Here is a 25,377-nt window from a genome sequence, read left to right as displayed (position 1 = left end):
GGTCTGAAGAGTCCTGATATCCTGTCAGACACATCTTTAATTTTTGCACCTGGGAGACAGCACATTTCTCTTGAGGTTATATCCGGTCTGCAGATAGCGGCCTCTGTTCCTCTCAACATGGAATCCCCCATGACAACAACTCTCCGTTTCTTCTTCACAACATTTTTCTTTCTCCATCCAGAAGGACTCTAAGGGCATGCAAGGTTGTCCTTTGTGGGTAAAGTCTTATCTTGATGTATTTCTTCATTGTTCTCCTGCCTGAGAGCCTGGTATTGGTTCCTGAGCAGTATGGGTGCTGACTGTCTCCCAATCCTCCTGCTTCTCTGGGTCACATGCCTCCATTTCTCTGTTTCTTAAGGTGCATTTTGAATTTCTTCTCTTTCTGTAACATGAAGAAATAATTCTGCTCTGTCTAAGAACTCTTCACCTTCCTTAGTGGTTTTCAATGTGGCTAATCTCTCTTCTAGATTTTGCAACTTTTCCTCCAACAGGGACACAAGCTTGCATGTCTGGCATGTGAAGTTTGGCTTTTCCACTGGTAAGTCTGTGAACATGTAGCAAGAAATGCAGCTGACCAAATGGCTCCTGGCCTCAATCTGATTGACCGATCACATCATAATCGTGCAAGAGATGCTTAAATATCAGCACCTCCCTCACCATCACTGATGGAGCTCAGCACTACTAATGGCTAAGCTCCTGCAGTAACAGCCAGCACACTATGTCCCGCAACACAGCGAAATACTTCTGAGACATAGTGCGCGGGCGCATGCGCAGTAATGCTTTTCGGCTTTGCCCGCAGTTGGGCAAAGCATACTGCGCATGCGCCACCGAAGATTGCATTGCGCATGCGCCAACTATGGCGCTCACATACTCTAATTCACTAACATATTGCGGACAACAGGGACGGACGGGGTGGAAAAATGAAGAGGAAACGCCGCTCATCGGTAAAAACTCATTTCAATATCCCGCCAATTTGAGGTGACAGGTTCCCTTTAAAGGTATTAGCCAGGACTAGTTTACTTTTTTATTATGAGCCAAAGAACAAACAGGCGGGTCTCTACCTTCCTGTTGTACCCAGCTTCTAACTGTTGTAAACAGAGCAGCTTGTCCTCTTTCTGGCAGCTCTTTCGACTTACAGATCCTGACTGCCAACGTCATACTGATTGATAGCCAGCTTCCCGCTGTTAGGCTGCAGGGTGCCAGTTATGAGCCAGTATGACATTGGCACTCACGCTCCATCAACTGAGAAGAGCAGAAGAGAAGCAGCTGCTCTGTCGACGTGATGTCAGTTGAAGCCACATTATCGCCAACAGGAACGGTCTATGAGCCAGCAGAGATCGGAGGGGTGCAGGTCTGAGAACCACAGTAAAAAATAGAATAGTCCTAAATAACCCTGTGAAATGTTTCATGAATCATGTTAAGGAGAACCTGCCAGGCCCCACTCTGTTTCAAACTGCTGCTATAGCCGTGTGAGTACAGATTTATTCATAGTAATAAGGTGTTTGATGTTACTGATCAGCCCTGAAATTTCTTAAGAATGTACTCTTATCCTGCAGTGTCACATATGCAAATGAGGCAAGACCAGCCCAGAGGGGCATTTTTTTCCCTTGACTAGTCCTGTATAAAATCTTCTAATCATGAATCTAGAATAATGGTTCTTCTGTAATATGAATGACTGTAACCTGTCAGTCATGCACAAGGAGGTGGGATTAGAAAATTGAAGGCAGGATAGTTCAGGTGAAGAGACGCCCCACCGGATTAGCCCTGCATTTGCATATGCATATGTAACGCTGTGGAATAAAACTGCATTCTTCAAAAATTGCAATGCTAATCATTAGAATTCAGAAATCTGCACCCACAGGTCTACTAAATGATTAATTGCTAAAAAGAGTGGTCTCGTGAAGACCAGTTTAACCACTGTGGGTTTGGTTTTTGTAACCCCTGACAATGCACTGTTATCACTGAGGGCAACTTATGAAACAGAAATATAGTGTTCTGTGTTTAAATAAATGGAAACCTATGCAATGAGTGTATGGGCAGTATCTCTTAGATGGCTGGATCTTTTACATAATGAGCATTTGTGATGTCTCTAACAGCGCGGACCCTCTTTATTATGGCCATATGCCCGATCTCTTGGGTCATATTGATAAGTTGTTGTTGTGGTCACTCTAGCAATGTTATGGAAATTTTATGAAAACAGATGGGTATCAATAGTAAATTAGTTCTCTGTCTTTTCATGGACCTTTTTTTTTATTTGCAGAGAAAAGTAAAAGATTTTGTTACAGTAATTGTTTTAGAAAATGGACTCATGCTACTTCACGGATATTCTGGTCTGCAAGGTCTATGCAGAGTATGATGTCAGTCAAGGAGCACAAGGAGTGATTACAGCGCGCTCACTTTGTAGTGAGCACTGACTTTTCACTGCCACAATGACAGAAAGTGAGGGGCTGCAGGGAAAATATAACTTCATTTTCTCCTTGCGGCTGCACTTCCAATGAAACTGATGGACATATCTAAAACCCCATAACCTCCCTGTCCAACATCACTGAAGGGGAGCTTAATTGTCTCCTCTCCAAATCACACCTCACTACTTGTGCACTAGACCCCATTCCACCTCCTCCCCAACCTCACCACCACACTTACCCCATCCCTAACCCATTTCTTCAACCTATCACTAACTTCTGGTACCTTCCCTTCTGCTTTCAAACATGCCACATTCACGCCTATCCTTAAAAAGCCAACCCTAGATCCAACCGCTATGTCCAGCTATCGCCCAATATCGCTGCTCACTTTCGCTTCCAAACTCCTGGAGCAGCATGTCCACGCTGAACTTTCCTCCCACCTCTCATCTAACTCACTCTTTGACAATCTACAATCTGGTTTCCGTCCCCATTATTCCACTGAGACTGCCCTGACCAAAATTACTAATGACCTACTTACAGCCAAAGCTATCGGACAATACTCTATACTCCTCCTTCTAGACCTGTCCTCTGCTTTCAACACAGTTGACCACTGCCTCCTACTACAGATCCTCGACTCCTTTGGGCTCAAAGACCTCGCCCTATCCTGGATCTCATACCTTTCCAACTGCACATTCAGCGTCTTCCACTCCCACACTACCTCCTCATCCCACCCTCTCTCTGTTGGAGTGCCCCAAGGCTCTGTTCTAGGACCCTTACTCTTCTCAATCTATACACTTGGCCTGGGACAATTCAACAAGTCTCATGGATTTCAGTACCACATGTATGCTGATGACACTCAGATCTACCTCTCTGGCCCAGACGTCAGCTCTCTGCTGTCCAGAATCCTGGAGTGTCTATCGGCCATATCCTCCTTCTTCTCCTCTGGCTTCCTCAAACTCAATGTGGACAAATCTGAACTCATCATCTTTCCTCCATCTCACAGATCTTCCTTACCTGACCTATCTATCGCCATTAATGACATCACGCTTTCCCCCGTACTGGAAGTCCGCTGCCTCGGAGTAACCCTTGACTCTGCCCTGTCCTTTAAACTGCACATCCAAGCTCTTTCCGCCTCCTGTCAGCTCCATCTCAAAAATATCTCCAGAATCCGTCCTTTCCTGAACCCTCAATCTACTAGAATGCTTGAGCATGCCCTTATCTTCTCCCGCCTCGAATACTGCAACATCCTTTTCTGTGGCCTCCCTGCTAACACTCTCACACCAGTCCACCCTTAACTCTGCTGCCCGACTAATTCATCTCTTTCCTCGCTACTCCACCATTTTTCCCCTCTGCAAATCTCTTCACTGGCTGCCATTCCCTCAGCTTATCCAGTTCAAATGACTAATAATGACTTACAAAGACATCCATAACCCATCTCCTCCATATTTGTCTGACCTATTCTCCCGATATCTTCCCTCACATAATCTCCGGTCCTCCCAAGACCCCCTTCTCTCCTCCACACTTATTCGCTCATCACCTAATCACCTTCAAAACTTCTCCCGAATATCCCCCATCCTCTGGAATTCTGTGCCCCAACACGTCCGACTATCAACCACATTCGGATCCTTCAGATGGAACCTGAAAATCCACCTCTTCAAGAAAGCCTACAGCCTGCAATGACCCCGCTGCCTCCTCACCACAACCGGAGCTGCCACAACCCCCCAACCTATGATATGATACAATACGATACACTTTATTGATCCCGGGGGGAAATTACTGTATTACAGCAGCAATACAAACAGCAGTACATAAAATATTTGGGCACAAATCTTGCACAGGTATACCAACATTACATAACAAATAAATGTGGGTGGTTCAGGTATATAAATCACTGTTAATTGACATTAGAACACCAGCAACCTATTGTCTCCTTCCCCACCATCCTGTAGAATGTAAGCCCTCAAAGGCAGGGTCCTCACTCCTCTGTATCAGTCTGTCATTGTTAGTTTTCTTACTATAAGTGATGTCTGTAATTTGTATGTAACCCCTCCTCATGTACAGCACCATGGAATCAATGGTGCTATAGAAATAAATAATAATAATAAAACAGTTTTTTCCTGCAGATTGCCGCTATGGCTGCAGGCAAATACTGTTGTAATTTTATTTCTTAGTGACAGGTTTCCTTTTAACCCCTTCACTTGTGAGGTGACACTTCAGTGGCCAAGGCCATATGAGATATGTCCTGGCTTCTAATACCCATATTTCAGTCTGAATTAAAAAATAAACTCTTTACTGAACGGCAAATTGATAAGAGTTACAGTAGATGCGGGTACACAGTTTTATGAATGTTTCCTTTAAAACTCTGAAGCATTTTCCACACAGTTTTCATCCTTAGTAGTTTACTTCAGGCTTCTGTATGTCCACTATTTCTCCCTACTTCCCCACAACCCAGCTTTAACACTACGGTCCTGATTAACAAGTGTCCTTTACTTCTTCTGCAGTTTCGTGTCCTCTTTCCCTTCAGATTGCCAGTATGGCTGGTAAAGCTAACGCCCTGGAACTCCTGCCCCGGACACTCTACTCGTCCCATGTATTCAGTCCTGTTTAGGCACATTATTTTCCAGCATTATAAGCTTGGGATCTAGCTTGGCTAGTCGTCCTCTCCTAGGACCCGTTTCCGCACTTAATCGTTATCCTTCGTTTTCAGTCTCCTCTAACTTAGTCACCTCAAAATGTGGCACTGCTCACCTTGGACCTTCAGATCCACTTATTACGCGCTCTAGGCCCTATTTAACTCTCTGACAGGAAATTGTCACTTTTCCTGTGACCCAGCCAATCCCACTCTGGGCTAGTCCCAAACATCAACTCTATCCCTATGGTCAAACTATACATACTACCAGCATTACTGACATATTACATTGCACAACGTTATTTACAAAAAAACCGCAGGATGCAATTCTCACAACATTACGAGAAAGTGATTGGTGTCTTCAGGGAAATGAATGCAACGGCAACAGCCCACCTCCTTACAACTTCGTCTAGCAAGGGTTAACTAATTGCTGAAAAAGACAAATTCACAGGGGTATTTGTGACACTTGTTATTATTACTAATGCCTTAGCTGCTTCACACAACTTTGCAGCTTATATAACCATCTGTTTTCTAGCATTGTGTTGTTAACTAGATCTCTTCATGATTCATCATGCGTACTGTTCAAATGAGTACAACCAGATAAAAATACATGTACTTGTGCTTTATAAGTACCACTCCTCTGCATGTGGCCTTGGCATCACGCTGTCATTATGTTCAATGGAGAATTATATCTTGCAGAATGACCATGAAGGTAAATGCATGTGTGTTTATCATAGACACTTTAATAGACTGATATGTTTAACGGGCTGACATGTTGTTCTGTTAATCATTAAGATTAAGATACTGGTGTTTAAGAAATTGTCATGTATTGTGAGTGTCTCTGGAAGCAATGACATTCTGTAATTATAATTATAGCAATGATGATTCCAATGTCTTAATGTATTACGTCGCTGATATCTTTCATTTTTGGTGTAATAATGACCTTAGGCAACATGCTGATTGTCTCTGTGCGTTTTACCAGGAGATTTAAGTTCACGGTGTATGATATAAGCTAATTCTATAAGAAGATGTTATGATTATAATCTTTATTATTATCAAATAGCTTTTGGCTTAAAAGGGGTATTCACAAAAAAACACAATGTGGTCTTATAATAATCTACACATCTACCAGTATTTATTAATTTATCAGAAAATAACTCATTTTTCAAATCACCACACTTTGCATATATCAGCCTACTAATGATGCCCGTCCAAGTTCCATTTGCCTTTCACTTGCCATTGGAACTGGCCTGTGGCTCCAGGGGTCCTAGTTGATCCTGCTCAAAGCAGGCGCTTTCTCGGCTGGCTTCCTGCCAACATTGATGCGCTACGTCTAGTGAAACTTCTTCTGGAAGGGATGAAAGTCACAGAAAGGGTAAGAGCCTCTATTAGGCTATGTTCACATGTTGCGTTTTTGATGCACTTTTTTCTGCCAGCAAAACCTGCTCTCTTGACAGTAAGAAACTTGCTTCAAAAAAAGGTTTTGCTTACTTTTTTGCTGCGTTTTTGTCATGGCACATTCGTCTCTGTGCATGCTCATAAAGTTTAATGCATAAAAAAATGATTTTACTTCATCAGGTTTTGGCATCGGAAACGCAGCAAAAACTGATACCTGCGTTTTTTGCTTTCAATGGGTTAAAAACGCTGAAAGATGTGACATGCTGCATTTTGCAAAAAAACATGGTTTTGCACAAAGTACTTAGGATAAAAAAAACAAGCTGTGTGCATGAGATTTCTGAAATCTCCAAAACTTTGCTGGTATTGTAAAATGCAGCTGAAAATTTGCTTTAAAAAACACTGAATTAATGCAACTTATGAACATTGCCTTACGGTGCAGAGCACATTCCAGGAAGCAGTGATGTGCCATAGGTTTTTGATACCTAAAATAAGAAATGCACTGCAGGATGGGGCTGTATATACAGTGGGCTGATATTAGAGATATATTGCAGGATGAGCTGAATATGGAGGGGACAGAAAGGAAAGATATAATACAAGCTGTATATAAAGGGGAATGGGAATTAGATATATACTGGAAGATAGAATGGTTATAGAGGGGACAGAAAGGAGAGATATACTACAAGATGGGCTGTATATATAGAGGGGACAGAAAATAAAGTTGTACTACAGAATCGTCTGTAAAAAGAGGGGATAAAAATGAGAGAAGTACTGCAGTATTGAGCTCTATTTTCAGGGCCTCAGAAAAGTTGAGATTTGTTTGTTGATGCTGCAGACAGACAGTAATGTGAAACTGCAAATGCTGCTCTATTGATGCACAATGCAGAGGATTATCTTCTGCAGTATGTATCAACAGAGCAGTATTTGCGGTTTTTAAATCACTGACCTGCACTGTTGTGAAAAAGTGCAGGAAAGTCGAGTTCTGCTAGAAGTAGCTAATGGCGTAAAATGACATTGCGGCTTTATTGATATAGATGTCAGAATTTAAAACAGGGTACCATATAGGAGCAGAGAATATGCAGAAGCATTAGGTATATAATACACGTACATTAGCTTCATGATAATTTAGAAAGTTGGGTCTTGTCAGAAGTACACAGGAGAAGTGCAGCATTGAGGAGAAGCAAGTGCTGCAAGGAAATGTAGTTTTAGCTCATAAAAATAGGACTGCCCAAAAAAGACATAAAGGTACAAGAAAGAAGCTTTGTGATGGGCATAGTCTGTATATTAACAATAATCACTTATTGCGCTTTGTAAAAACAAATTTGATTTCTAATTTCTTTAATCAGAAAAACTTCTGATTAAAGGAAAAAGTAGTTACCGGTAAGGCTACTTTCATACTAGCGTCGGGCACTGCACGTCGCAATGCGTCGTTGTGGAGAAAACACATCCTGCAAAGTTGCCCGCAGGATGCGTTTTTTTCTCCATAGACTTTTATTAGCGACGCATTGCCACACGTCGCAACCGTCGTGCTATGGCGGACCGTCGGCACCAAAAAAAGTTACATGTAACGTTTTTTTGCACGTCGTGTCTGCCATTTTCGACCGTGCATGCGCGGCCGAAACTTCGCCCCCTCCTCCCCGGACCTTACAATGGGGCAGCGGAAGCGTCCTAAGACTGCTTCCACTGCCCACGTCGGGCATTTTTTTCACAGTATGCGTCGGTACGTCGGGCTGACGCAGCGCGACGGCCCTGTACCGTCGCTAGTGTGAAAGCAGCCTTAGTGTTAAATGGAATTCTTTTGCACAGCTCAGCACACAGTATCACAAGGAATAGGAATAGATACACGGCTCAGCAGACAGTTTCGCACAGAATAGGAATAGATACACAGCTCAGCAGGCAGTATCGCAAGGAATAGAATTAGATACACGGCTCAGCAGACAGTATCGCCCAGAATAGGATTAGATACACAGCTCAGCAGACTGTATCGCACAGAATAGGATTAGATACACAGCTCAGCAGACTGTATCACACAGGATAGAATTTGATACACGACTAAGCAGACAGTAACACATAGGATAGGATTAGATACACAGCTCAGCCAACTGTATCACACAGGATAGGATTAGATACACGGCTCAGCAGACTGTATCACACAGGATAGGATCAGATACATGGCTCAGCAAACTGTATCACACAAGATAGGATTAGATACACATCTCAGCAAATCGTATCACACAGGATAGAATTTGATACACGACTCAGCAGACAGTAACACCCAGGATAGGATTAGATACACAGCTCAGCAGACAGTAACACCCAGGATAGGATTAGATACACAGCTCAGCAGACAGTATCACACAGGATAAGATTAGATACACGGCTCAGCAGACAGTATCACACAGGATAAGATTATATACACATCTCAGCAAATCGTATCACACAGGATAGAATTTGATACACGACTCAGCAGACAGTAACACCCAGGATAGGATTAGATACACAGCTCAGCAGACAGTAACACCCAGGATAGGATTAGATACACAGATCAGCAGACAGTATCACACAGGATAAGATTAGATACACGGCTCTGCAGACAGTATCACACAGGATAGGATTAGATACACGGCTCTGCAGACAGTATCACACAGGATAGGATTAGACACACGGCTCAGCAGTCAGTGTCACACAGGATAGGATTAGATACACGGCTCAGCAGACTGTATCACACAGGATAGGATTAGATACACGGCTCAGCAGACTGTACCACACAGGATAAGATTAGATACACATCTCAGCAAATCGTATCACACAGGATAGAATTAGAAACATGGCTCAGCACACAGTATCACACAGGATAGGATTAGATATATGGCTCAGCAGATGGTATCACACAGGATAGAGGATCGCCCCCAGGCGCAGGGCAGTGGGGTACTCGGTACTGGGTCCCTCTGTCTCGGTTCTGGGGTTGTCACGGTGGCCAGACCCGGTCCGTGGCCCTTCTAAGGGGTGCCCAATTAAAGGTGTAGTTTGTCAAGTGTTCGTGACGCCACCTGTGGTATTTGGTCAGGGTGACCGACGCTGCCAGGGGTCCGCTGGGGTGATGGAATGGCAGCTAGATGGTATACCTTCCCACAGGTGAAGTATGTCCCCAGGGCTTCCCTTGATGAGTAGGTGGTAATGGTGGAGGTTGTAAGGTGCGACGAATAACGAGGACACAAAGGTTGCAGTCTCTTTACCTTTTACTTAAGACTTCAGCGTCCACAGTCCAGAGTACCGTTCACAGGGCTGGCTGAGTCCGGACGGTCCGAAGGCACATCCAGAGTTCCCTTTGCAGGTGGAAATCAGTAGCCTTCCTACTAGCGCCTGTGTAGTACCTCCCTGCTGAGCACCACGGGATAGTCCTCACAACTGTCATGTATATTTCCGATGTTCTCTCTCTCCGTCCCCCAGATGGTATGGATAGGACGACCCGTATGACGGGGTAGGCCTGGAGCTATTTTATAGGGACCCTAGTGACGCCCCTCTCCCACAATTTGCCTCCATTGTCTTCATTAGGTTAAAGGTTGGGCAGCCAACTTGGAATTAACTGTCCTGCCGTTGTTTGAAGTAATGCGTAGAGCCTATTACTCCCTCGGTGTTCCGGCCACCGGCTACGCGCCTCAGAAGGATGTTGCCGATCTTAAGGCAGGACTCCTCCTGGTATTATCTCCTTGTGCTGTGATCTCGTTTCTCACTTCTCCACAATATACTTCGCTTCTTGTCCTTCCTTAGGAAGGACAGCTCCATAACGTTCTATCTCTTGCTATGTCTCTGTCAGGATCCCACCCCTGACAGGGACCTCTGTCTACAGCTCAGATGTTCCTCCTTCTCCCCCTGTCTGCCTGACAGGTCTTCTCTGGGTCGAACCCAGGTAGCTGTCTGACTAACTTCCTATCCAACCCCCAGTTTTACCCGAGTGTGAGGAGTGGCCTAATAGATAGAACCTTTTGCTCCCCCTGGTGTGAGTGTGAAGTGTAGTGTGTGACTGTGATACCTGGTCAGGTGAACTCCTTTAGTGCCATCAGACGTAACATCCCTCCCCCTGGTGGAAGAGCGACATTACTGCAACGACCAGGACTCTGGGGCTCTGCACTAGGATTAGATACAGCTAAGGCTACTTTCACATTAGCGTCGTGTGACGCACGTCGCAATGCGTCATTTTGGAGAAAAAACGCATCCTGCAAAGTTGCCCGCAGGATGCATTTTTTCTCCATACACTTGCATTAGCGACGCATTGCGACGGATTGCCACACGCCGCAACCGTCGTGCGACAGATGTGTCGTGTTTTGGCTGACCGTCGGCAGAAAAAAAGTTCCATGTAAAGTTTTTTTGTGCGTCGTGTCCGCCATTTTCGACCGCGCATCGGCGGCCGAAACTCCGCCCCCTCCTCACCTCTCATCACTCTGGGCAGCGGATGCATTGTAAAACTGCATCCGCTGCCCACGTTGTGCTACATTAACACACTGTCCGTCGGGCCGACGGTTTGCGACGGCCCGTACCGACGGACTAGTGTGAAAGTAGCCTAACAGGATGTGCCAAAGGAGAGGACCTTTTCATTCCAAGAATTCCACTCACTCCATCTGATTTGCCTTTTGATTTTAAAAACCTCCGGTTTCCACTTCGACTGGCATTTGCAATGTCCATTAACAAGGCTCAGTGACAGTCCTTGAAAGTAGTAGGAATCGATTTGCAATCTCCATGCTTTTCTCATGGTCAACTTTACATGGCCTGTACAAGTTTTGGAGCTGCCAAAAATCTGTTCATCTTTGCACCGGAAGGAAAAACTAAAAATGTTGTTTATCAAAAGGCTCTTGAATGAGTTGAAAATAATATACTTTCAATACTTAGGTAATCGTTTAGTTAATTTGTGTTGCAAATCTGTAGTGTTGAATATATGATGTGAAATCATTTTATGTGCAATATAATCAACACCGGGCTCTTCAGCTAGTTGTATATATATTCTTGAAATGCACTGCTAAAAGTTTCACTGGCATTAATAAAGAATAATAGGTATGAAAAACATGGTCAACAATACTTTTAGTATGTAAAAAAAATGCAATATTCTGTAAATCGGACAAAACATAGTCAAAAGAGTGTGTGGTTTTTTTTTTTAATAGATCTTGAATATTTTAGTCTATGGGTGCATTTATATCTAATGACAATTTTCATGCATATGCTGTACATCCATCGGCATGCATTGTGTAAATGTGACCGTACCCTTAAAGTAACACTTCATTGAACATTTTTTTTTTTCCATTATGTCTTTCAGGAAACTCAGAAGAAACTCGTTCAGTAGATCTCGCTTCACGGTCTGAAAGTAAAGATAAAGGATTATATACAGAGAGTTTTCACTCAGCCTCATGGATATTTCGAGGTGATGACTGCAGCCCTGACAACAGTCCACGATGTCTCAGCAAAAGACCAAGATCCGTAGCGGGTAATTATGTATAACACATTGATCAGCTCCTCTTGATTTTGGTGGAGCCGCTGCCACTATGCTGTTGACAGAGTTGTGCTGTTCCGCTCCATCAACTGCATAATGGCCGCCAGACCCTATCTGAGTGAATAGGGATGGATTTGAAGTACCCTACTGTGGCCACTATATAGTTTATGGAGCCGTGCTGTCTTACTCCGCAACTGATGACAACTGACCACATTCTGATACTGGGAACAGCTAATCGGGGGGGATGGGGGTGACGGTTTCAATTGATAGGCCACCAACATAAAAGTACCAGACAACCCCTTTAAAAACTCTGTCCTTTTACATAAATATTGCAGAACATCTGGCTCTGCCATGAAAGTCTGAGTCATTGAGATTTGAGCACGGTACTTCTACTGTAGTCATCAGATCTCAATGATTAGGAACATGACCACTGGGATAACCTCTACTAACTCTAAGAATAGGGGTGCCGTTCTTCTCAGGTATGGTATAATCTGAATAGCAATTTGCAAATTTGCATACATTCCATAAGACAAATCAGTTTTAAAGATATGCAGATATCTTATTGACTTCTGTTGTCCTCATTTTTCTGACATCGTTATCCTTTGAGCATAGCCAGCTGTTATTATTGTAATCTATTATTTTAATTAATTCCATTTTCCATTCCTTGACAGTTGACCTGGATACATAGGGAAAAATACTTAGGATTCAAATTGGCTTCTTTTCCCAGTTGTAGCAGTAGATGAATAAACTCTGAATATGTATTCCCTTTTGAACAGTTCGTGAGCGTACTGTGAGGATTGCAAAAGGTACAGGCGACTACCCATGGGGATTTCGGATCCAATTTTCAAAGCCTATTCTGGTTACTGAAGTTGATACAAGTAAGCGCATTATTTATTGTCAAAAAGAATAGCTTAGTTTATGACTAAGATGTATGTGTGTGATATAATTAGAGACATGGCATTATCTAGGTGTTATATTATAATTCTCCATGCCTGGGCAAAATAGAGATCTTGCAAGAGCTCTGCAGAAATCTCCCTATTAAAAAAACACGCACATTCAGCAAATCTGGATATTTTATAGTATGCCAATTCAGTGACGGGTTTTAGTCAATTAAGTAGTTAAACAGGACCTGTCACCAGGTCAAAAGTGAGCAGTGAAAGCCTTTGTTACTCCCAACGATGGCGCATTTGGATTTGTGGACCCAGTGTGCCACAGGGTTGAGCATGTCTAGGAAGAGGCATAGCTAAGCAGCTACGAGATGTTCGCAGGAGGTCCTGATGATGGTAACAGACTGGACTGCAGATAGCCGCCAGCTACCACTCCAAGTCAGATCCCGGTACTGCAGTTCATGACCCCAGGGGTCAGGTTCACTGACACGGACTATGTTCAGACACACCGATCTAGGATACAGGATAAGGGACCTGCCACACACGGACTGGGGGACAATGTTCAGGAATTGGCTGCACCCTGACTAGGGGACTTCTGACTCAGGACTGGCCGCATAGGGACCAGGAGACTTCAGATTCAGGACTGGCCGCACTGACATCAGGGGACAGGACTGGACCAGGTGAGCAAGTTCAGGCACTGGTCACCCATGGGACAGGGGAGCAGGTTCAGACATTGGCCACACCAGGACCAGGGGACCTCACACCTCATTAGTATGAGAAACTACACACTAATGAATATTGTTGCTTCGGTGACTCCCTAAGGGAAAGGGAGTATTTTATACAGGATGACTCCCAGCAATTGCCTGTGAGTCATCTTGCAAGGTGTACGCTGATACTAAATGCCTCCTAGCTGTTAGCTGGGTGCATTTAACTATGCGCACATGCTTCCCCTTTAAGAACGGGGGAGCACTCACGCTCGCACACTAGGCACGCCACTAGGAAATGTGGAGTGTAAAAGGAGGACACATGCCAGCAGACGGGGACCAGGCAGGGGGCCAGAGTAGTGACTATGCCAAAATCCCTGCATGGAGAGGGGAGGGAGACCATGGCAGGCAATAGTGTCACAGCTTTCATTGCAGTTGTAAGGGTTACTCGGGATTTGGATGTTTCGTCCCCAGCAGTTCACCCCCAGCAGTTCGCCCCCCGGGTACATTTACTTCACCTGTGGGAAGTTATAACATCCAGCTGCCATACCATCACCCCAGAGGACCCCTTTAAGCAGCGTCGGTCCCTACTACCCGAATACCACAGGTGGCGTCACAAACAAACTTTATTCTTAAACTCCCTTTAAAGACCTTTCCCTTTACATGGGCACCCAGGGACACGGACCGGGTCGCAGCCACCGTGACATCCCCTTCAAGTACCGGACCCGGTACCGAGTATCCCACTGCCCTGGCGGGCGACTCAACTTGGCATCACGAACAGGATGTACCCGGGGTGAACTGCTGGGGGCAAAACATCCAATAACCATATTACATCACAAATCCCTTACTGTATTGTTTGGGATTTGTGATGTAATATAGAGGGCAGCGGCGAGTGGCTGGAGTTGGAGCACATGGTTGGTGGTTGGTTGGGAGTAGTGGAAGGAGAGTCCGGCTGGTAGTGAAGCTGCGGATCCTTGGAGAAAGTCTTAATAGGGAGGTACGACTCTGGATCTACTGTATTGTTAGTGACTCTGGGACTTGTTGTTCGGCTTGACATAGGCCTACTTGGTGAGGACAACCAATTACCTTTCTACTTCAGTTTCAGGATGTACCAGTCCCATCTTAGATATGAATATATATGTGCATATATAAATAGCCATATAGAGGTCCAGTCAGGTAAAAGGCCTATTCTGTAAGAGACACTTCGAAAACTGTTCCGAGTAGGCAAAGTACTGGCACAACACTGTTGTTTTATTGATTTATGCATAGAAGGGGTTAATCGTCTTGTATTTCCTCTCATATATCTGTTAATTCTGTTCTCCAACATAAGGGTGAGTTCACACAGGGCGTTTTTGCTGTGTTTTTTTGCTGTGTTTTTTTTTTTGCTGCGTTTTTTTAATTCTAATTTTCAGTTGCTTTTTACAGTACCAGCCTATTAGATTTCAGAAATCTCATGCACACACATTGGGTTTTTGTGTGACCATTATATTGTGCTTTGCAGCGTTATTTTGACATAGAGCATGTCACTTCTTTCAGCGTTTTATCAGCGTTTTTCACCCATTGGCTTGAATGGATGGTGAAAAAACGCTGCAAATACTCTAGGTTGACTTTTCTTGCAGCGTATTTGCTGCAGAAAAGTCGAGGAGAGCCGGATGTGACCTCACACTCGGCTCCACTACATCTAGATGACAGGCTGCATGATGCGTTCATGCAGCCTGTCATCCAGCAGCGGACCCCCCATTCACTTGAATGGGGGGTCCGACATTAGTTTTAACATGCTGTCATATGCATGACAGTGCGGCAAACACCTCTTCTGATCAGCAGGGATATGCTCCCCACCGGCCAGAGAGCCGCCGCTCCCCGCTGTCAGAAGACAGCGGGAGCACTCAGCTGTGCTCGGAGGTGTAAACTTCACCTCCGATCACTGGTGTCAGCTGATGGGACTACTGATCCCATCATCTGACACCTACAGCTGCTAATTACAGTGACAGCATGAGCGGCGGATGGGAGTTTTCATCTGCCGCTCCTGCGCTATAAATAATAAAAAAAAAAACGGCATGGGTTCCTCCCTAATTTTGATAACCAGCCAGACAAAACTCACAGCTGGGGGCTGCAGCTGTCAGCTTCAGCAAGGCTAGTTATCAAGAATAGAGGGGTCATCACGCTTTTTTTTAAAATTTATTTAAATAAATAATTATAAAAAACATAGCGTGGGGTCCCCCCCATTTTTGACAACCAGCCTTGCTAAAGCTCACAGCTGCAGGCTGGTATTCTCAGTCTGGTAAGGGGCCATGGATATTGGCCCCCAGCCTAAAAATAGCAACCCGCAGCTGCCCAGAAAAGGTGCATCTATTAGATACGCCAATTCTGGCGCTTTGCCCGCCTCTTCCCACTTGCCCTGTAGCTGTGGCAAGCGGGGTAATGAGGGGTTAATGTCACTTTGCTATTGTAAGGTGACATTAAACCGGCTTAGTAATGGAGAGGTGTCAATAAGACACCTATCCATTACTAATCCTATAGTAATTAAAGGGTTAAATAAGCACACACACACGCATGCAGAAAAAAGTCTTAGGCTACTTTCACATTAGCGTTTCCCTGATGTGCAGCAGGCTGCGGACTTCCTCCGTGAAGCCCCGCCCCCGGACACACCTCCGCTGCTAGCTCCGCCTACTTCTGCATGCGGCCCACATGCGACCTCCGTACCTATCTTTAACATTAGGTACGCAGGTCGTGCGGCTGTATGCAGATGCTGCCGCATGCGTCGTTTTGACGATGCGGCAAAAAAAAAAATGCTACAGGCTGCGTCCTACGCTGGTCGCCGCATCGTCAAAACGACGCATGCGGCAGCATCTGCATACAGCCGCACGACCTGCATACCTAATGTTAAAGATAGGTACGGAGGTCGCATGTTGCTGCGTCCCTCGTCCACGTTATACAGTCCAGGGTTACCATTAAGATAAATGACCGACCATGTAATGTAAAGTCATCTCAAGTATTTTAAAACTGGAGCCATTCAAAGAGAACAATTCTTCATGTTGGCTCATATAGGGGCATCCCATTAGACAAGCCCCATAAAGCAGAGCAAAAAATTATAACACATTGTTGCAACTTATTTGCTATATTATTATTAGTGACTCTAGATGTTCTTGTACCCGATGTGAAAATTCCCTTTGGCGGCCCCTCCTATACATATATTAGGTGGTTTGAGTGGTCGTCATGTAATCATTCATATGCGGTTTGCATTCTTACAGTCAAGTGCCAGCTAGTTTCTGGTACTGATTCTCTCAATGTTCAATGAAAAATGACGTACCCCACTTCGCTGAGGGAAGTAGTAAGAGAAGCTATTTGGCATGTGACCGTAAGTATGACACTCGCGTATGAGTGGTCACGTGATGACTTCTGCAACCAGCAAGCAAAGCTGAAATCTGTTACTGTTAGAAATTACACACTATTAGGATTTGGTATGCTATAGAGCTTGGCAAAATTTGCTCCTTTAATCTATATGTCCAGGCTTATATGTTAAACAGAGGTCATAAAGTTCATATGAGAACATTTTCCAAGATTTTTTTGTTTATTCCATAGGCTTCCTGACATATAAAATAACAAACTTTTATTCACCTATGCAAGTCTAGTGCTGCCTCTCACATTGCTGGTCCGGTCTTCGTTGATAGGCTGCAATGTTGACGTCATGACATGAGCGTTGCACCCAATCCCGAGGCTCAGTGTTTTTGGCCTGACTATCTCAGCTTTACCTCTGAGCCCAGTTATTGCCTGCAGCAGTCATGTGAGCTGCAATATTACAACTGCAGCTTGTCAGCAAAAATGGAGTAATAGTGAAGAACCAGCTCTGATCTTCAGAAGGGTAGGAATAACTGAAAAAAATGGAGGATCTTTCTAAGGAGAAGTACATGCAGGAAAGACACATTGATTCATTTATATATTTACACACACACTCGCCAACAGACAGCAAATAGCACCCAAACTGATGTGCACACACCCACTAACATCGATATACAGTATATACTCACACTCACAACACACACAAACACTGTATATACACAAACACATTTCAGAATTTTGCCCACTTTTAATAACATATACAAATCATTTGAGAAACCAACTGAAATCAATTTGTGGGGGAAAATAAAAATAACAAAACTAAAATAATGTGGCTACAAAAGTGTGAACCCCGTCTTATATTTGGGGATGTGGTTGTGTTTAGAATAAGCCAATCACATTTAAACTCATGTTAAATAGTAGTAGCAGCAGCACATAGTTATCATATACAGTAGGGTGCCAAGGAAAAATGAACGTTGCAAATTGGTAAGTCTTACCCCTCAAATTTGTTCCTTTTGGCAAAAGGATTCACCATGTAAAATATGTTGACGTTAAATTTAGATTTACCACTTGCTCAAGGCATGTGAATTATTCCATGTTTCTCATTTTCCACAATATTTTATGCACAATAACCACTCAGTTTGTTATCATATCTTTAACTGCCGCCTCACCACCACCAGAGCTGCCACATCCCCGACCTTCTGTCTATTCCCCAGTAACCCGTAGAATGTAAGTCCGCAAGGACAGGGTCCTCTCCCCTCTATAAATTTGTGTACTGTAAATGATATCTATAACCCTGTATGTAACCCCTTTCTCATGTACAGCACCATGGAATTAATGGTGCTATATAAATAAATAATAATAATAAAATAACTGGATATACTATTTATAATTCAAAAAACATAGAATGGCAGTAAGCATTCTATTACAGTAAAATATGCATTACACAATTATGTACATTGTACATGTATCAGTACTTAGTAGCAGTGTAGCAGTTCAGTTTTTCACGTAAATATAATTACCGTATATACTCGACTATAAGCCGAGAATTTCAGCCCATTTTTTGGGGCTGAAATTGCCCCTCTCGGCTTATACTCGAGTCATACCCAGGGGTCGGCAGGGGAGGAGGAGCAGCAGCCTTCTAATAATACTCACCTGCTCCTGGCGCGGTCCCTGTACGTCCCTGGTTCCCCGGTGCCGACAGCTTCTTCCTGTAGTGAGCGGTCACATGGTACCGCTCATTACAGTAATAAATATTACCTCCCATAGGGGTGGAGCCGCATATTAATTACTGTAATGAGCAGTACCATGTGACCGCTAAATACAGGAAGAAGCTGCTGGCGCCGGAGAACCAGGGACTGCACCGCGCCAGGAGCAGGTGAGTATAATGCAGTGCGTGATATTCACCTGTTCCCCGTTCCACTGACGGCCGCCGCTGTGTCTTCCCCATCCTCTGCAGTGACGCTCAGATCAGAGGGCGCGGTGACGCGATTAGTGTGCGCGCCGGCCTCTGCCTGAACGTAATCTGATCGGTAAACGACATAACATACCATACATAACACGGGATATGCATGACGATAAATACTAAACAAACATTTAAAACTGCAATATGATGTGTGTTGTGAATTTGCTTTTTGCTCCCTCTAGTGGTTACTAGTTTTTTGACTCTGGTTTTTCTGTCATTCCTTTTATCCGCACCTGGGTCGTTAGTTAGGGGTGTTGCTATATAAGCTCCCTGGACCTTCAGTTCAATGCCTGGCAACGTAGTTATCAGAGCTAGTCTGCTGTGCTCTTGTCTACTGATCCTGGTTCCAGTTATATCAGCTAAGTCTGCCTTTTGCTTTTTGCTATTTGTTTTGGTTTTGTATTTTTGTCCAGCTTGTTCCAAATCTATATCCTGACCTTTGCTGGAAGCTCTAGGGGGCTGGTGTTCTCCCCCCGGACCGTTAGACGGTTCGGGGGTTCTTGAATTTCCAGTGTGGATTTTGATAGGGTTTTTGTTGACTATATAAGTTACCTTTCTTTATTCCGCTATCAGTAAGCGGGCCTCTCTGTGCTAAACCTGGTTCATTTCTGTGTTTGTCATTTCCTCTTACCTCACCGTCATTATTTGTGGGGGGCTTCTATCCAGCTTTGGGGTCCCCTTCTCTGGAGGCAAGAAAGGTCTTTGTTTTCCTCTACTAGGGGTAGCTAGATTCTCCGGCTGGCGCGTGTCATCTAGAATCAACGTAGGAATGATCCCCGGCTACTTCTAGTGTTGGCGTTAGGAGTAGATATATGGTCAACCCAGTTACCACTGCCCTATGAGCTGGATTTTTGTATTCTGCAGACTTCCACGTTCCTCTGAGACCCTCGCCATTGGGGTCATAACAGTTTGCCAGGCCAGTATTAAATGTTTAATGCATTGCAGAAGAGGGATTATAAGAAAGAAGATTCTGAGTTTTTTTTTTTTTTTTTCTCCTTCCCCTTTACCTCAGAGTGGCTATGCTTGCTGCAGACATGAATGTCCAGACCTTGATTACAAGTGTGGACCAGCTGGCTACTCGTGTGCAGGGCATACAAGACTATGTTATCAGAAATCCTAGGTCAGAACCTAAAATACCGATTCCTGAACTGTTTTCCGGAGACAGGTTTAAGTTTAGGAATTTCGTGAATAATTGTAAATTGTTTTTGTCCCTGAGACCCTGTTCATCAGGAGATTCTGCTCAGCAAGTAAAAATTGTTATTTCGTTCTTACGGGGCGACCCTCAGGATTGGGCTTTTTCGCTGGCGCCAGGAGATCCGGCATTGGCTGATCTTGATGCGTTTTTTCTGGCGCTCGGTTTACTTTATGAGGAACCCAATCTTGAGATTCGGGCAGAAAAGGCCTTGCTGTCTATGTCTCAGGGGCAGGACGAGGCTGAAGTGTATTGCCAAAAATTTCGGAAATGGTCCGTGCTGACACATTGGAACGAGTGTGCACTGGCCGCTAATTTTAGAAATGGCCTTTCTGAAGCCATTAAGAATGTTATGGTGGGTTTTCCCATTCCCACAGGTCTGAATGATACTATGGCACTGGCTATTCAAATTGACCGGCGGTTGCGGGAGCGCAAAACCGCAAATTCCCTCATGGTGTTGTCTGAACAGACACCTGATTTAATGCAATGTGATAGAATCCTGACTAGAAATGAGCGGAAAATTCATAGACGCCGGAATGGCTTGTGCTACTACTGTGGTGATTCTACACATGTTATCTCAGCATGCTCTAAACGTATAGCTAAGGTTGTTAGTCCTGTCACCGTTGGTAATTTGCAACCTAAATTTATTCTGTCTGTAACTTTGATTTGCTCACTGTCATCTTATCCTGTCATGGCGTTTGTAGATTCAGGTGCTGCCCTGAGTCTCATGGATCTCTCATTTGCTAAGCGCTGTGGATTTACTCTTGAACCATTAGAAAATCCTATTCCTCTTAGGGGTATTGATGCTACACCATTGGCAGCAAATAAACCGCAGTATTGGACTCAGGTTACCATGTGCATGACTCCTGAACACCGCGAGGTGATACGTTTCCTGGTTTTACATAAAATGCATGATTTGGTCGTTTTAGGGCTGCCATGGTTACAGACCCATAATCCAGTCCTGGACTGGAAGGCTATGTCAGTCTCAAGTTGGGGCTGTCGTGGTATTCATGAGGATTCCCTGCCTGTGTCTATTGCTTCTTCTACGCCTTCGGAAGTTCCGGAGTATTTGTCTGATTATCAGGATGTCTTCAGTGAGTCTGAGTCCAGTGCACTGCCTCCTCATAGGGACTGTGACTGTGCTATAGATTTGATCCCAGGCAGTAAATTTCCTAAGGGAAGACTGTTTAATCTGTTGGTACCTGAACATACCGCTATGCGTTCATATATCAAGGAGTCTCTGGAAAAAGGACATATTCGTCCGTCTTCTTCCCCTCTTGGTGCGGGATTCTTTTTTGTGGCAAAAAAGGACGGATCTTTGAGACATTGTATTGATTATCGGCTTTTAAATAAGATCACTGTCAAATTTCAGTATCCTTTACCGCTGTTGTCTGACTTGTTTGCCCGGATTAAGGGTGCCAAGTGGTTCACCAAGATAGACCTTCGTGGTGCGTACAACCTTGTGCGCATTAAGCAAGGTGATGAATGGAAAACCGCATTCAATACGCCCGAAGGTCATTTTGAGTACTTGGTGATGCCTTTTGGGCTCTCCAATGCGCCTTCAGTTTTTCAGTCCTTTATGCATGACATTTTCCGGAAGTATCTGGATAAATTTTTGATTGTTTATCTGGATGATATTTTGGTTTTTTCTGATGATTGGGATTCGCATGTGGAGCAGGTCAGGTTGGTCTTTAAAATTTTGCGTGAAAATTCTTTGTTTGTCAAGGGCTCAAAGTGTCTCTTTGGTGTACAGAAGGTTCCCTTTTTGGGGTTCATTTTTTCCCCTTCTGCTGTGGAGATGGACCCAGTCAAGGTCCGAGCTATTCTTGATTGGACTCAGCCCTCGTCAGTTAAGAGTCTTCAGAAGTTCTTGGGCTTCGCTAACTTCTACCGTCGTTTTATCGCTAATTTTTCTAGCATTGTGAAACCTTTGACGGATATGACCAAGAAGGGCTCCGATGTAGCTAACTGGGCTCCTGCTGCCGTGGAGGCTTTCCAGGAGTTGAAACGCCGGTTTACTTCGGCGCCTGTTTTGTGCCAGCCTGACGTCTCACTTCCCTTTCAGGTTGAGGTGGATGCTTCGGAGATTGGGGCAGGGGCCGTTTTGTCGCAGAGAGGCCCTGGTTGCTCTGTTATGAAACCTTGTGCCTTTTTCTCTAGGAAGTTTTCGCCTGCCGAGCGAAATTATGATGTGGGCAATCGGGAGTTGTTGGCCATGAAGTGGGCATTTGAGGAGTGGCGTCATTGGCTCGAGGGTGCTAAGCATCGTGTGGTGGTCTTGACTGATCACAAAAATCTGATGTATCTCGAGTCTGCTAAACGCCTTAATCCGAGACAGGCCCGCTGGTCATTGTTTTTCTCCCGCTTTGATTTTGTTGTCTCGTATTTACCAGGTTCAAAGAATGTGAAGGCCGATGCTCTTTCTAGGAGCTTTGTGCCTGATGCTCCTGGAGTCGCTGATCCTGTTGGTATTCTTAAAGATGGAGTTATCTTGTCAGCTATTTCTCCGGATCTGCGACGTGTGTTGCAGAGATTTCAGGCTGATAGGCCTGAGTCTTGTCCACCTGACAGACTGTTTGTCCCGGATAAGTGGACCAGCAGAGTCATTTCCGAGGTTCATTCCTCGGTGTTGGCAGGTCACCCGGGAATTTTTGGCACCAGAGATCTGGTGGCCAGGTCCTTTTGGTGGCCTTCCTTGTCAAGGGATGTGCGGTCATTTGTGCAGTCCTGTGGGACTTGTGCTCGAGCTAAGCCTTGCTGTTCTCGTGCCAGCGGTTTGCTCTTGCCCTTGCCTGTCCCGAAGAGACCTTGGACACATATCTCCATGGATTTCATTTCTGATCTTCCGCTATCTCAGGGCATGTCCGTTATCTGGGTGATATGTGATCGCTTCTCCAAGATGGTCCATTTGGTTCCTTTGCCTAAGCTGCCTTCCTCTTCCGATCTGGTTCCTGTGTTTTTCCAGAACGTGGTTCGTTTGCACGGCATCCCTGAGAATATTGTGTCAGACAGAGGATCCCAGTTCGTTTCTAGGTTCTGGCGATCCTTTTGTAGTAGGATGGGCATTGATTTGTCGTTTTCGTCTGCTTTCCATCCTCAGACTAATGGACAGACGGAGCGAACCAATCAGACTTTGGAGGCTTATTTGAGGTGTTTTGTCTCTGCTGATCAGGACGATTGGGTGACATTCTTGCCGTTGGCTGAGTTTGCCCTTAATAATCGGGCTAGTTCCGCCACCTTGGTTTCGCCTTTTTTCTGCAACTCTGGTTTCCATCCTCGCTTTTCTTCGGGTCATGTGGAGCCTTCTGACTGTCCTGGGGTGGATTCTGTGGTGGATAGGTTGCAGCAGATCTGGAATCATGTGGTGGACAACTTGAAGTTGTCACAGGAGAAGGCTCAGCGCTTTGCCAACCGCCGCCGCGGTGTGGGTCCCCGACTACGCGTTGGGGATTTGGTATGGCTTTCTTCCCGCTTTGTTCCTATGAAGGTCTCCTCTCCCAAATTTAAACCTCGTTTTATTGGGCCTTACAAGATTTTGGAAATCCTTAATCCTGTATCTTTTCGTCTGGATCTTCCTGTGTCGTTTGCTATTCACAATGTATTTCATAGGTCCTTGTTGCGGCGGTACATTGTGCCTGTAGTTCCTTCTGCTGAGCCTCCTGCTCCGGTGTTGGTTGAGGGCGAGTTGGAGTACGTGGTGGAGAAGATCTTGGATTCTCGCCTCTCCAGGCGGAGGCTTCAGTACCTGGTCAAGTGGAAGGGCTATGGTCAGGAGGATAATTCCTGGGTGGTCGCCTCTGATGTTCATGCGGCCGATTTAGTTCGTGCCTTTCATGCCGCTCATCCTGATCGCCCTGGGGGTCGTGGTGAGGGTTCGGTGACCCCTCACTAAGGGGGGGGTACTGTTGTGAATTTGCTTTTTGCTCCCTCTAGTGGTTACTAGTTTTTTGACTCTGGTTTTTCTGTCATTCCTTTTATCCGCACCTGGGTCGTTAGTTAGGGGTGTTGCTATATAAGCTCCCTGGACCTTCAGTTCAATGCCTGGCAACGTAGTTATCAGAGCTAGTCTGCTGTGCTCTTGTCTACTGATCCTGGTTCCAGTTATATCAGCTAAGTCTGCCTTTTGCTTTTTGCTATTTGTTTTGGTTTTGTATTTTTGTCCAGCTTGTTCCAAATCTATATCCTGACCTTTGCTGGAAGCTCTAGGGGGCTGGTGTTCTCCCCCCGGACCGTTAGACGGTTCGGGGGTTCTTGAATTTCCAGTGTGGATTTTGATAGGGTTTTTGTTGACTATATAAGTTACCTTTCTTTATTCTGCTATCAGTAAGCGGGCCTCTCTGTGCTAAACCTGGTTCATTTCTGTGTTTGTCATTTCCTCTTACCTCACCGTCATTATTTGTGGGGGGCTTCTATCCAGCTTTGGGGTCCCCTTCTCTGGAGGCAAGAAAGGTCTTTGTTTTCCTCTACTAGGGGTAGCTAGATTCTCCGGCTGGCGCGTGTCATCTAGAATCAACGTAGGAATGATCCCCGGCTACTTCTAGTGTTGGCGTTAGGAGTAGATATATGGTCAACCCAGTTACCACTGCCCTATGAGCTGGATTTTTGTATTCTGCAGACTTCCACGTTCCTCTGAGACCCTCGCCATTGGGGTCATAACAGATGTGCCATTGAGCAACCAGTAAATGATAACTAATCTTAAAAAAAGAAAATTATAAAATATCTATGACCAAAAAGGAACAAAATTAGGAGGTAAGACCTTCAAAAACTTGCTACTTAATTTTTACCATGCATTTCCTTGGCACCCTAATATATAATGATTCGGATTAACCCCATATAAAGTAAAGCTGTTCTAGCAGGATTTTCCTGACATTTTCTGCTAATTGTCTCTTCAGAGAGGAAGAGGACTAGAACTCTAGTGCCACCTATTGGAAGTAGCAATCCTAAAAGTCCATGTCGACCCTTTAACGAGCCTTGTCACATGACTTAGGATAAAAGCCAAACCAGAATCTCAACAGAATCTGACATTTTCTGAAATTTGCTCCTGGAGACTGCTAAGATGCCTACATCAATATTAAAGGAGCTGCAGGCATTTCTTGGAGGTATTGGTTGTGTACTGCATGTGACAACAATCTCCCATATTTTTCTTATGTTTGACCTGTGGAGTAGGTTGGTCCAATGGAAGGCTTTTTTTTTTTATACAAAGAAAAACACCAAGTTCGGTTATGTTTTACCAAAACTTACATCAAGCCTGCCAAAGCATGTGGCAACAAGCGTTATAACTTATGGTCTGAATGAGATCAAGGTTGACCTTTTTGGCCATAATTCCAAATGGTATGTGTGACGCAAAGCTAGCAGTGTGTATCACTAAAAGTACATTGTTTCTT

At 44.6% G+C, this 25,377-nt stretch overlaps 1 protein-coding gene across 2 annotated transcripts in view; it reads left to right on the top strand.

The window, feature by feature from the left end:
• The window catches only part of LOC143793791 (uncharacterized), a 133,439-nt gene that overhangs the window by 43,066 nt on the left and 64,996 nt on the right, over positions 1-25,377 (top strand). The window contains exons 5-6 of one of the 2 annotated variants that reach the window (XM_077280776.1): positions 11,735-11,902; positions 12,685-12,786. In XM_077280776.1, the coding sequence (XP_077136891.1) occupies positions 11,735-11,902; positions 12,685-12,786 (270 nt within the window). The remainder of the gene's footprint in view (positions 1-11,734; positions 11,903-12,684; positions 12,787-25,377) is intronic. The other variant, XM_077280777.1, reaches the window with a different exon arrangement.

This window comes from Ranitomeya variabilis, chromosome 1, assembly GCF_051348905.1.
Source record: "Ranitomeya variabilis isolate aRanVar5 chromosome 1, aRanVar5.hap1, whole genome shotgun sequence".
NCBI classification, from domain to species: domain Eukaryota; kingdom Metazoa; phylum Chordata; class Amphibia; order Anura; family Dendrobatidae; genus Ranitomeya; species Ranitomeya variabilis.
The sequence above is the reverse complement of the archived record's forward strand: the minus strand, read 5'-3'. Positions and strand labels throughout refer to the sequence as shown.